Genomic DNA, 14,658 nt, shown 5'->3' with positions numbered 1-14,658 from the left:
CTGCTAACTCTGCTACAGATTATCACCCAACCCTGCTACCTCTGCTACAGATTATCATCCAACCCTGCTAACTCTGCTACAGATTATCATCCAACCCTGCTAACTCTGCTACAGATTATCATCCAACCCTGCTAACTCTGCTACATATTATCATCCAACCCTGCTAACTCTGCTGCAGATTATCATCCAACCCTGCTAACTCTGCTACAGATTATCATCCAACCCTGCTAACTCTGCTACATATTATCATCCAACCCTGCTAACTCTGCTGCAGATTATCATCCAACCCTGCTAACTCTGCTACAGATTATCATCCAACCCTGCTAACTCTGCTGCAGATTATCATCCAACCCTGCTAACTCTGCTGCAGATTACCATCCAACCCTGCTAACTCTGCTGCAGATTATCATCCAACCCTGCTAACTCTGCTACAGATTATCATCCAACCCTGCTAACTCTGCTACAGATTATCATCCAACCCTGCTAACTCTGCTACAGATTATCATCCAACCCTGCTAACTCTGCTACAGATTATCATCCAACCCTGCTAACTCTGCTACAGATTATCATCCAACCCTGCTAACTCTGCTACAGATTATCATCCAACCCTGCTAACTCTGCTACAGATTATCATCCAACCCTGCTAACTCTGCTGCAGATTATCATCCAACCCTGCTAACTCTGCTACAGATTACCATCCAACCCTGCTAACTCTGCTGCAGATTATCATCCAACCCTGCTAACTCTGCTACATATTATCATCCAACCCTGCTAACTCTGCTGCAGATTATCATCCAACCCTGCTAACTCTGCTACATATTATCATCCAACCCTGCTACCTCTGCTACAGATTATCATCCAACCCTGCTAACTCTGCTACAGATTATCATCCAACCCTGCTAACTCTGCTACAGATTATCATCCAACCCTGCTAACTCTGCTACAGATTATCATCCAACCCTGCTAACTCTGCTGCAGATTATCATCCAACCCTGCTAACTCTGCTGCAGATTATCATCCAACCCTGCTACCTCTGCTACAGATTATCATCCAACCCTGCTAACTCTGCTGCAGATTATCATCCAACCCTGCTAACTCTGCTGCAGATTATCATCCAACCCTGCTACCTCTGCTACAGATTATCATCCAACCCTGCTAACTCTGCTACAGATTATCATCCAACCCTGCTAACTCTGCTGCAGATTATCATCCAACCCTGCTAACTCTGCTGCAGATTATCATCCAACCCTGCTAACTCTGCTACATATTATCATCCAACCCTGCTAACTCTGCTGCAGATTATCATCCAACCCTGCTAACTCTGCTGCAGATTATCATCCAACCCTGCTAACTCTGCTACAGATTATCATCCAACCCTGCTAACTCTGCTACAGATTATCATCCAACCCTGCTAACTCTGCTGCAGATTACCATCCAACCCTGCTAACTCTGCTGCAGATTATCATCCAACCCTGCTAACTCTGCTGCAGATTACCATCCAACCCTGCTAACTCTGCTGCAGATTATCATCCAACCCTGCTAACTCTGCTACAGATTATCATCCAACCCTGCTAACTCTGCTACAGATTATCATCCAACCCTGCTAACTCTGCTACAGATTATCATCCAACCCTGCTAACTCTGCTACAGATTACCATCCAACCCTGCTACCTCTGCTACAGATTATCATCCAACCCTGCTAACTCTGCTACAGATTACCATCCAACCCTGCTAACTCTGCTACAGATTATCACCCAACCCTGCTACCTCTGCTACAGATTATCATCCAACCCTGCTAACTCTGCTACAGATTATCATCCAACCCTGCTAACTCTGCTACAGATTATCATCCAACCCTGCTACCTCTGCTACAGATTATCATCCAACCCTGCTAACTCTGCTACATATTATCATCCAACCCTGCTAACTCTGCTGCAGATTATCATCCAACCCTGCTAACTCTGCTACAGATTATCATCCAACCCTGCTAACTCTGCTACAGATTATCATCCAACCCTGCTAACTCTGCTGCAGATTACCATCCAACCCTGCTAACTCTGCTACAGATTATCATCCAACCCTGCTAACTCTGCTGCAGATTATCATCCAACCCTGCTAACTCTGCTGCAGATTACCATCCAACCCTGCTAACTCTGCTGCAGATTATCATCCAACCCTGCTAACTCTGCTACAGATTATCATCCAACCCTGCTAACTCTGCTACAGATTATCATCCAACCCTGCTAACTCTGCTACAGATTATCATCCAACCCTGCTAACTCTGCTACAGATTATCATCCAACCCTGCTAACTCTGCTACAGATTATCATCCAACCCTGCTAACTCTGCTACAGATTATCATCCAACCCTGCTAACTCTGCTACAGATTATCATCCAACCCTGCTAACTCTGCTGCAGATTATCATCCAACCCTGCTAACTCTGCTACAGATTACCATCCAACCCTGCTAACTCTGCTGCAGATTATCATCCAACCCTGCTAACTCTGCTACATATTATCATCCAACCCTGCTAACTCTGCTACATATTATCATCCAACCCTGCTACCTCTGCTACAGATTATCATCCAACCCTGCTAACTCTGCTACAGATTATCATCCAACCCTGCTAACTCTGCTACAGATTATCATCCAACCCTGCTAACTCTGCTACAGATTATCATCCAACCCTGCTAACTCTGCTACAGATTATCATCCAACCCTGCTACCTCTGCTACAGATTATCATCCAACCCTGCTAACTCTGCTACAGATTATCATCCAACCCTGCTAACTCTGCTGCAGATTATCATCCAACCCTGCTAACTCTGCTACAGATTATCATCCAACCCTGCTAACTCTGCTGCAGATTATCATCCAACCCTGCTAACTCTGCTACAGATTATCATCCAACCCTGCTAACTCTGCTACAGATTATCATCCAACCCTGCTAACTCTGCTACAGATTATCATCCAACCCTGCTAACTCTGCTGCAGATTATCATCCAACCCTGCTAACTCTGCTGCAGATTATCATCCAACCCTGCTAACTCTGCTACAGATTATCATCCAACCCTGCTAACTCTGCTACAGATTATCATCCAACCCTGCTAACTCTGCTACAGATTATCATCCAACCCTGCTAACTCTGCTACAGATTATCATCCAACCCTGCTAACTCTGCTACAGATTATCATCCAACCCTGCTAACTCTGCTACAGATTATCATCCAACCCTGCTAACTCTGCTGCAGATTATCATCCAACCCTGCTAACTCTGCTGCAGATTATCATCCAACCCTGCTAACTCTGCTACAGATTATCATCCAACCCTGCTAACTCTGCTGCAGATTATCATCCAACCCTGCTAACTCTGCTACAGATTATCATCCAACCCTGCTAACTCTGCTACAGATTATCATCCAACCCTGCTAACTCTGCTGCAGATTATCATCCAACCCTGCTAACTCTGCTGCAGATTATCATCCAACCCTGCTAACTCTGCTGCAGATTATCATCCAACCCTGCTAACTCTGCTACAGATTATCATCCAACCCTGCTAACTCTGCTACAGATTATCATCCAACCCTGCTAACTCTGCTACAGATTACCATCCAACCCTGCTAACTCTGCTACAGATTATCATCCAACCCTGCTAACTCTGCTGCAGATTATCATCCAACCCTGCTAACTCTGCTTTTGACCTTCAGAGCAGGGTGTGTAATGTACATTTTGTAATGAGAGTGTGTGAGGCCCTGCACACACACCTAACCTACAATTAGTCTGAAATGCACACGTGGGGAAAACTGTCGGGATGCTGAATTAGAAGGAAAACTGAGTCAGTACCTGCATGTGTGTCTGAAACAAACTGAAGACAACCGGATCTGTTTTCAGGAACAGAGCTGATACTGAGGTAGTTGTTCAGACTTTAGGAAAGATGTTTGTGCTGAAGGAAGGACGCTGATCTGCTGAGCAGCTGTCGGTGTGCACGCCCTCAACTGATTTACATTTTATGTTCCTGAGAGACTCCAACACAGACAGGCCTTTGTCCTGCGGACTTCCTGCAGGTCCAGCGTTGCAGCAGCCAGGCAGGCTAACAGCCATTTCACATCCCTGCTGCTGGAAAGTGGCTCTTTCTGCACTTTAATGAAAAAGCGGAGACCTTTTAGATCCTCTGATGGACTGCCATCCACTCGAACCACAATGAGAAACGGAAGTAGACTCATCCCATTGGAACCTGAAGATCCAGATGTGTGATACAGACTGAACCGACCTGGTTACTATTACCATGCTGTATGTCTTAAGAGGAGCAAGCTCTGCATGATGATGTCTGCTTTATGTGCAATGAACCCGGTTGTTCCCTCCACCAGGTTGTTTCCCCGGCGTCTTTTTGCTCAAGATAACTTAGAATGTTACGGACGGATTTTTATAAAAACTTCGAGTTGTTGCAAATGTAAAAATGAAGAACTGATTATATTCTGGTGGTGATCCGGATCACCGTTTGGATCCAGGAATGTTTTAAAAGGATTCTTTAACATCGTGCTTGGCGGAGGTTTCTGCTCTCCGAGTTTCTGGCTTCAGATTTAACGAGCAGCTTCATGCGGGGCGGGTTGTGCACGCGGCAGGACGGGTCGTGCACGCGGCAGGACGGGTCGTGCACGCGGCAGGGTCCGAGTGTTTTAATGTAAAAATGTTGGTACTTTCTCACCACCTCGATCAGCTGTTTTATCAAAACAATCCGTTTTACCTGCAACAGTAAAAACACGGAAGCAGCAACTCCGCTTCCTGCTTTTTAACCACGCCCACCTCACATGTCCGACCAATCACACGATACTTCTCGCCCCGCAAGGAAAAAGTTCTGCCAGCCCGGTGTGTCAAGAACTGTCCTCAAACACGTCCGCGAGAACAAAATGACGTCATTTTCTTCTCGGAGCCTCGAGAAGAAGAAAAAAGTTCTGGCTTCTCGTGGAGGATGGAACAGGCTTTAATCTGAATGGAACTGATTAAGTTCAGTCAGCGGAATCAGATCTAAATCATATAATCTGCAAATATTGGATCAATATCCACTGATGTGAGTTGATATTGTTGAGTTTGCCATGGTGCACTGTGAGACTAAATGGATCTGTGACAAGCCAACACATCACATAGATGATGGAGCAGAGTCAGTTTCAGCAGCACTGTTTATGTCTGTTTCTGGCTAGCACCATCAAGACAGCACAAAGCTGCTTTAATCTGCCCCATCCCTCTCCAGTACTTCCAGGATACCTGGACCCTGACGTCACCGTCTCCCGGTCCGCCCTGAGGCGTTTTAACAAAGCTCTGGATCTGTTGGAGTCTGAGCCACTGACAGCATGGAGCAGTCTGACTCTTCTCTCCGGACCTGAATGAAGCCTCCGTTTGTCCAGTGCTGCTCTAAATGTAATGCTCATTGTTTGGCAGATATGAGCACAAACCAGCGGCATGTCCTGCACACATGCAGCATTCTAAAACATGCTTGCTGGGGGTATCTGCAGTGGTCCTGGATCATTCCCAGACCAGCTGCCTGACACATCTGGACCATCAGCAGACAGCTGTTACTGCTTTGCTGAGGGGTGGGTGTCAGTGGTGGTGGTGGGATCAAACGGGGGCAGGGTTGTAATTAGTGTCCCACCTCCTCATCTGCAGGGGAAGCGCTCCAGGAGGTTCCTGCATGAGCTGCTCCTTAAGGCTTGAGGTGATTCTTGGACACACTGAAACACCTTGACATCATCACTCCTCCATAACTCCTCACCTGTACGCCCCACCTGGAGGAGATGCCTCGGGCAGCTTTACTGACTCACATTTTTACTGAAAACGTTCCACATCAGACGTTTCAGAAATCACTCTGATCCCATGATGTTGGTAAACAAAAACATTTCATGAAATGAATGAATGGTTTCGGATGGTCATGTGACCCTCCAGCTGGTCTGAGATGAGAAAAGGCGTGGTCACTGCTGATCTATGTGTTATTTCTACAAACTTCTGGTTGCTCTTTATGCTGCTTTATTTGTTTATACATTCATTTTACATCATTTTAGCCTCAGAATCTGAAAACATGACATCTGCATGGAAACATCACGTCTGCATAAAAACCTCACGTCGTCATGGAAACGTCACGTCTGCATAAAAACCTCACGTCGTCATGGAAACGTCACGTCTGCATAAAAACCTCACGTCGTCATGGAAACGTCACGTCTGCATAAAAACCTCACGTCGTCATGGAAACGTCACGTCTGCATAAAAACCTCACGTCGTCATGGAAACGTCACATCTAAACATATATAGCCGTAGAACCGACACATACACGGGGGAACATGCAAACTCCACACAGAAAGGTTTCTGCGACCTTATCCAGACCGTCTAATTAATTCTTAATTAGAAAAAAAAACCATCATGTAACCTCAACCTCTGACATAAAGCATCACTCAGTTGCTACACATCCATGATGAGAATCTCGCTTTCTACCGCGTCCCAAAGCTTGTTCTCATGGTAACTGGAGGCCTGCAGCGTTGATCCTGACGGCAGGATGGATCCATGTTGTCATGATGTTTCCAGCAGATTCTGATCCTACCATGTGAATGTGGAGCTGAACTGGAGACTCATCAGACCAGCAACGTTTCTCCATCTTCTATTGTCCAGTTCTGGTGAGTCTGTGGGAATTGTAGCCTCAGTTTCCTGTTCTTACTGACAGGAGGGAACCCGCTGTGGTCTTGCTATAAAACATGCCTGGGAGTGGGTCCTGACGACCTGCATTTAGAAACACTGTGTTATATACACACACACCTGTTTTTATGCTGCAGGTAATGCGAGTTTATCCGGTCTGTGAAAGACACCTTTCACTGTTTAACTTGCAGCTGCTTGGTTGCATCAGCAGCGGTTTCAGACTTACTGTCGACGGTTTGCTGAGCTGATGAGAGATGCTGTGTGGTTGCTAAGCTAAAGGAAACAGCAGCAGACATGTTCAGCGTCTCTATCAGAGATAGATCTTTGTACCTCATTTCTGATCTCAAAACGTGGTTTTAGTCTGGCTTCAGGTTCAGACTCTATTGTCAGGTAAAATGTGAGAAAATTGTATTCCAGAGAGTCCAGTATCAGAGCTTATCTCCCATCTCGCCAGTGGAACACAAGCTGACGAAGACACCTGGCTGCGGGGAACAAAGAGCCTTTCTGCTCCCAGTCCAGTTTCAGGACACAAACCAGTGAAGCCAGACAGGTTCCTCCTCCAGCAGAGAGAAGCTGAATCCAGTTGCTGAGGGGGAAACTCCTCTACAGCCATGGGAAAGACTCATCTCCTGTTGTTGCAGCCGCAGGTGGAACAACCAGGTATCACGGGGAAAATACTTTTTCACGTCAGGTCAGGAAGGCTTGGAGAGCTTTTCCCTTCATAAATAACATCATTTAAAAACTGCACTGTGTATTTACTCAGGTCATGTTTTACTGATATGAAAAGAAATCATAGGGGGGGAATACGTATTCACAGCACTGAATATTTATTAGTTTATTAGTTTCTTTTCAGTAGCTCTAACACTCTTCTGTAGGATCCAAAGATGATGCTGAGTGAGCCTAAACGTGTCTGTCATGGCTTCATTTTCTAACAACTAATTAAAAACGTACTTCATCTCTTCTAGACGAGACCTATAGGGCTGACTCTAGCTGGAAGTGGTATAACGTATACACCACAAGTTCTGTATGTATACTCTGGTTTCTACAAAAAGGTGAAACCTGAGATTACAACAGATGTGTTAGAATCAACATATGCCCTACTTTATCCAAGTAAATTTACCTGGAATATAGAGGAACATGTGGATGGTTATCTCCTCCTGAAAACCACTTTCAGTGGAAACAGAATACAGCAGCTCTGTTCATCCAAGAAAGGTTAACGTTATCCTAGTAACGGTTAACGTTATCCTAGGAATGGTTAACGTTGTCCTAGGAATGGTTAACGTTGTCCTCGGAACGGTTAACGTTGTACTAGTAACGGTTAACGTTATCCTAGGAATGGTTAACGTTGTCCTAGTAACGGTTAACGTTGTCCTCGGAACGGTTAACGTTGTCCTAGTAACGGTTAACGTTATCCTAGGAATGGTTAACGTTGTCCTAGTAACGGTTAACGTTGTCCTAGGAATGGTTAACGTTGTCCTCGGAACGGTTAACGTTGTCCTAGTAACGGTTAACGTTATCCTAGGAATGGTTAACGTTGTCCTAGTAACGGTTAACGTTGTCCTCGGAACGGTTAACGTTGTCCTAGTAACGGTTAACGTTATCCTAGGAATGGTTAACGTTGTCCTAGTAACGGTTAACGTTGTCCTCGGAACGGTTAACGTTGTCCTAGTAACGGTTAACGTTATCCTAGGAATGGTTAACGTTGTCCTAGGAATGGATAACGTTGTCCTAGTAACGGTTAACGTTATCCTAGGAACGGTTAACGTTGTCCTAGGAACGGTTAACGTTATCCTAGTAACGGTTAACGTTGTCCTAGTAACAGTTAACGTTGTCCAAGGAACGGTTAACGTTGTCCTAGGAACGGTTAACGTTATCCTAGTAACGGTTAACGTTGTCCTAGTAACAGTTAACGTTGTCCAAGGAATGGTTAACGTTGTCCTAGTAACGGTTAACGTTATCCTAGTAACGGTTAACGTTATCCTAGGAATGGTTAACGTTGTCCTAGTAACGGTTAACGTTGTCCTCGGAACGGTTAACGTTGTCCTAGTAACGGTTAACGTTATCCTAGGAATGGTTAACGTTGTCCTAGTAACGGTTAACGTTGTCCTAGGAATGGTTAACGTTGTCCTCGGAACGGTTAACGTTGTCCTAGTAACGGTTAACGTTATCCTAGGAATGGTTAACGTTGTCCTAGTAACGGTTAACGTTGTCCTCGGAACGGTTAACGTTGTCCTAGTAACGGTTAACGTTATCCTAGGAATGGTTAACGTTGTCCTAGTAACGGTTAACGTTGTCCTCGGAACGGTTAACGTTGTCCTAGTAACGGTTAACGTTATCCTAGGAATGGTTAACGTTGTCCTAGGAATGGATAACGTTGTCCTAGTAACGGTTAACGTTATCCTAGGAACGGTTAACGTTGTCCTAGGAACGGTTAACGTTATCCTAGTAACGGTTAACGTTGTCCTAGTAACAGTTAACGTTGTCCAAGGAACGGTTAACGTTGTCCTAGGAACGGTTAACGTTATCCTAGTAACGGTTAACGTTGTCCTAGTAACAGTTAACGTTGTCCAAGGAATGGTTAACGTTGTCCTAGTGACGGTTAACGTTATCCTAGGAACGGTTAACGTTGTCCTAGTAACGGTTAACGTTATCCTAGGAACGGTTAACGTTGTCCTAGTAACGGTTAACGTTATCCTAGGAATGGTTAACGTTGTCCTAGTAACGGTTAACGTTCTAGTAACGGTTAACGTTATCCTAGGAATGGTTAACGTTGTCCTAGTAACGGTTAACGTTATCCTAGGAATGGTTAACGTTGTCCTAGTAACGGTTAACGTTGTCCTAGTAACGGTTAACGTTATCCTAGGAATGGATAAACGTTATCGTCGGAACGGTTAACGTTATCCTAGGAATGGTTAACGTTGTCCTAGTAACGGTTAACGTTATCCTAGGAATGGTTAACGTTGTCCTAGTAACGGTTAACGTTATCCTAGGAATGGTTAACGTTGTCCTAGTAACGGTTAACGTTGTCCTAGTAACGGTTAACGTTATCCTAGGAATGGATAAACGTTATCGTCGGAACGGTTAACGTTATCCTAGGAATGGTTAACGTTGTCCTAGTAACGGTTTACGTAATTGGCAGCTGTCACAACCCAAAATGGATGGATGGATCCCAGGTTCCCATGGCCTACATGGTGGAGTCTCCTTGGGGAGGACTCCGACGCCTCGGTGGTGTGAGTGTGTGAATGTGAGCTGTGGAGTTAAAGCGCTGTGATTGGTCCGGAGCTGCATTTGTACAGTCTATTTAATATCTGATCAGGAACTATTCTACATTAGAAATTAAAAAGTGATGCTGAGCAGGTTTCCAGGTGTTTATTGAGGTTTTACCAGGTAAATATCTCAGGAAGCCATCGGCTGATGATGATGATGGGCGCCTTTATGAATGGTCAGGTTTTGGTCTGAATGTGATGTTCGTCGTTTGGGTTTCTGGTTGTGGTTCATCAGCTCTTTTCCTCTGGTTGTTTTTAAGACGGATATTTGGGATGAATTTACCAACAAAATGAAAAAAGGACAGAATTTTTCCACATTACCTGGTTGGACTCTACCTAAGGTTTGTTTTTGTACACACACATCGTTACAGTGTGTGTGTGTGTGTGTGTGTGTGTGTGTATAATCTGTTCTGATTAGCAACAGGTTGTCTTTTGTATTGATCACTTTAGTTTCGGATAAAGTTTCCATTCTTTCTTAAATCTGCATCACTTGGTCAGGAATTTCTAAAAGATGTCCTGAATTGTGTTCACTCCAGCTCAGCAGCAGTTCCCAGGATTAATACTCCATTTACTGGGACTCCAGCTCCCTCTACACACCAGTACCAGAACCATTGTGGAGCCATGCTGGACTTTTCCAGGACTGGAAAATAATTTGGATAATGCTGTTTCTGATCAGATTAGCTGGTGGTTTCTGCTGTCCCTCAGATTCATCCCCAAAAAGACATGCAGATGTGACGTTTCCATGGAGACGTGACGTTTCCATGGAGACGTGATGTTTTCAGCCCCAGCTATCAGAGGCTAAAATGATGTAAAATGAATGTATGAACAGATAAAGCAGCATATAGAGCAACCAGAAGAAGAAAACACGTCTTCCTGCTACTATCTACCTGCTATCCTCACTAAAGCACCCCCTTAGTTTCATTCCAGACACTACATATTGTGTCTAGATCATAAACCTCCTGGATAGAAATGCTGTAAAACCTCCGTAGAGCAGCTGGAGGGTCACATGACCATGACAGATACCCAGACTGCTGGTCCTGATAAACTGATGATGATAGAAGTGATAACGTTAACGGGCAGAAACCCCAGATCAGAAGCGAAGATCTGCTGCGGGACAGTGGAGCTTCTTCCACACATTGACAGTTTGCAGCTTTTCAGCAGCAAGGTAGCTGGAGCTCAACTGGAAGGCAGAAGCTCCAGTAAAACAGCCAAACTGGAGAGCTCTGGGAGGGACAGATACCAGCAGTTCATTCCCAGAGAGTAAGCCACACTCTGTGTACGCTTCGTAGAGATCCGTTTCCATCGGTAACAGATGTGTTTCCAGAAGAACCTGTGACCTGCTTTTCCTTCTTCAGGCTGGTTTCTCTTCATCACAGCGTCAGATTAATGAGCGTGAAGAAATTGAACTAATAAGAAGAAAGAACGGGAACAGGACTACTGCCAGATCAGCTGGCCGTCAGCTGATCGTCCTCGCAGGAGACGTCTGAGCCAATCAGCAGCAGCAGCAGCTGGATGAACTCTGGAGCTGCGAGGAAAACTTGTTAAAAACATGAAACATGTTTTCCTGCTAAAGACAGAAACCACAGCTCCCAGTAAGCCTGCTGGCAGGACCAGGACAGTTTCTGTCCATCTGATTGGTTCTCTCAGCCAGTGATGGTGGCGCTGGTCCAGACGTCAGGAAAACCAGCCGACAAGGCTCTTCATACTGGGATGTAATGATGTCATACTGGTGAAGAGTCTCAGTTCTCCTGCATGTTGACCGGTCGTACCCCCCACCGCGGAGAAGCCGTCGTTACGGTTTGACCAGAATCCGCCATGTCTGCGGTCGCCATAGTTACAGACAAACCACACGGTAGCTTTAACGTGAAGGAAGCTGTGTGTCCAGATCAGGATGTCTACATGAGCCACATTCCTTCAGTCTGGTTCTGGTTCTGGTTCTGATCAGATGAACGTCATTGAACAGGAAATGTTGCTCTGATCCCATGTTCCAACAGAACCAAGCGTGTTGATGTGTAGCTGGCGGACTTCAGGTCATTGTGGACCAGAACCAGTCTGGCGGACTTTGGGTCATTGTGGACCAGAACCAGTCTGGTGGACTTTGGGTCATTGTGGACCAGAACCAGTCTGGCGGACTTTGGGTCATTGTGGACCAGAACCAGTCTGGCGGACTTTGGGTCATTGTGGACCAGAACCAGTCTGGCGGACTTTGGGTCATTGTGGACCAGAACCAGTCTGGCGGACTTTGGGTCATTGTGGACCAGAACCAGTCTGGTGGACTTTGGGTCATTGTGGACCAGAACCAGTCTGGCGGACTTTGGGTCATTGTGGACCAGAACCAGTCTGGCGGACTTTGGGTCATTGTGGACCAGAACCAGTCTGGCGGACTTTGGGTCATTGTGGACCAGAACCAGTCTGGCACTAACACCAAACCCTGTCGTGTCTCCACAGATGCAGCAGCTCTTCTACGAGAACTACGAACCAAACAAGAAGGGCTACATCAGAGAGCTGCACAACAGCAAGATCCACCGGGCCATCACGCTGCACCCCAACAAGAACCCCCCCTACCAGTACCGCCTGCACAGCTACATGCTCAGCCGAAAGATCGCAGAGCTGCGCCACCGAACCATCCAGCTGCACCGGGAGATCGTCCAGATGGCTCGCTACGGAGCGGCCGAGCCCGGGCGCGAGGACCTCCAGCTCGGCATGCCGCCTTCCTTCATGCGCTTTCATCCTCACCAGAGGGAGGACGTGCTGGAGTGGGAGTTTCTGACTGGGAGGTACCTGTTCTCCTCGTCCGACAGCCAGCCGCCCCGCCGGGGGATGGACTCCTCCCAGAGGCAGGCCCTGGACGACATCATCATGCAGGTGATGGAGATGATCAATGCCAACGCCAAGACACGAGGCAGGGTCATCGATTTCAAAGAAATCCAGTACGGCTACCGGAGGGTGAACCCGCTGTACGGGGCCGAGTACGTCCTGGATCTGCTGCTGCTCTACAAGAAGCACAAAGGAAAGACCATGACGGTTCCGGTGAGGAGACACGCGTACCTGCAGCAGACCTTCAGCCAGATCCACTTCCGAGAGGAGGAGGAGATGGACGCCAGAGCCTTAGCGAGCCACATCAACAAGGAGTCGGACTCCCTGTCCTTCCTGTCCAACTCCCTGAAGATGCTGGTCCCGTTCAAGCTCTCCAGTTCCGGGCCGGACCAAAGGGAGCCAAAGGAGGACCGGGTCAACATCCTGGTGCCGCTGTCCGGCCGCTACGACATCTTTGTACGTTTCATGGCAAACTTTGAACGTGTGTGTTTGATCCCCAACCTGAACATCAAGCTGCTGATTCTGCTCTTCAGCACGGACAACAACACGGAGCGGGTGCGGCAGGTGGAGCTGATGAGGGAGTACCACCTGAAGTATCCTCGCGTCGACATGGAGATCAAGTCCGTCGCTGGCTCCTTCTCCAGGGCTCTGGCTCTGGAGGTAGGCTCTTTACACTTCTCCAACAACTCGCTGCTCTTCTACTGCGACGTGGACCTGCTCTTCTCCAGCGACTTCCTGAAGCGCTGCCGGAGCAACACCGCCCTGGGGGAGCAGGCCTACTTCCCCATCATCTTCAGCCAGTACGACCCCAAGATCGTGTTTGCGGGCAAGGTTCCGAGTAACAACCACTACGCCTTCACCGCCAAGACGGGCTTGTGGAGGACCTACGGCTTTGGGATTGTGTGCATCTACAAGGGGGACTTGGTCCGGGCCGGGGGCTTCGATACCTCCATACAGGGGTGGGGGCTGGAGGACGTTGATCTGTACAATAAATTTGTCCAATCAGGGGTCAAGTTGTTCAGGAGTACAGACACGGGGATAGTGCACGTCCACCACCCAGTTGTCTGCGACCCCAACCTGGAGGCCAAGCAGTACAAGATGTGTCTGGGCTCGAAGGCGTCGTCGTACGGCTCCACCCAGCAGCTGGCCGAGCTCTGGCTGGAGAAGAACGACCACGGCTTCAGGAGGCTGGCCAGCAACAACGGCTCGGCCAGGACAGCGTGACGACCGTCGGGAACGCTGTGGCCGCCCGCCTCGGCAACGCCTCGGCAACGCCTCCACGCTTTATTTATTTTTACAGAAATGTCAGATTTCACTTTAACTGTTTGTCTTTGTTAAAGAAATGCCATAAAGTCATCAGCCTGGCCTCCTGAAGAACAACTTCTGTCCAGCAGGGAGGAGCAGGAGGAGGACTCTGGAGCTCGGATCTGAATGTTTACAGACAGACATGAATGAAACGTCGGATCATTTCCTCCCACGGTGTTAGACCTTTCCAGTGTTTTGTTCTCTTCATGTTTCCTGTGAACCCAGCGACCGGATCTGATCCGCAGTTCCTGGTTTCTATTTATTGACGTTTGCAGGTTTTTACTCAGATCCGGACGGATTGGAAAACACCAAAGACTTTCGCACAGTTGGTGTGTGAATGTGTGTGCTGTACGTTGAGGTGTGTGCATGAAGCCGGCTGGAGCTCTGGGGGGGGGGGGGGTGGGTGAAATGGTTTAGTGAAATGGAGCAGAGCTCTGATTGGCCAGTTTTCAGCACACATCACTGTTTCTTTCTATAAATCACTTCTTTCTTAAATAAAGTATTGTGTCTCATTGAAGGTGTGTGTTATTGTGTGTGTGTGTGAGAACTTCCTGCAGTGACATCACAGCCTTCATTGGTTCCTGTTTTACAGG

General features: G+C 47.1%; 1 protein-coding gene across 1 annotated transcript in view; it reads left to right on the top strand.

Annotated features, from left to right (window-relative positions):
- Window positions 1–14,442, top strand: part of chsy1 (chondroitin sulfate synthase 1) — a 63,362-nt gene extending 48,920 nt beyond the window's left edge. Inside the window, exon 3 of the mRNA XM_079249055.1 lies at window positions 12,392–14,442. Within this exon, the coding sequence (XP_079105181.1) occupies window positions 12,392–13,984 (1,593 nt within the window). The 3' untranslated portion in view covers window positions 13,985–14,442. The remainder of the gene's footprint in view (window positions 1–12,391) is intronic.
- Window positions 14,443–14,658: the final 216 nt, after the last annotated feature.

The sequence above is a fragment of the Telmatherina bonti genome (assembly GCF_933228915.1).
Source record: "Telmatherina bonti genome assembly, chromosome: 1".
Taxonomy (NCBI): Eukaryota; Metazoa; Chordata; class Actinopteri; order Atheriniformes; family Telmatherinidae; genus Telmatherina; species Telmatherina bonti.
Note: the sequence above shows the minus strand (reverse complement) of the source record. Positions and strands in the feature narration are given on the sequence as shown.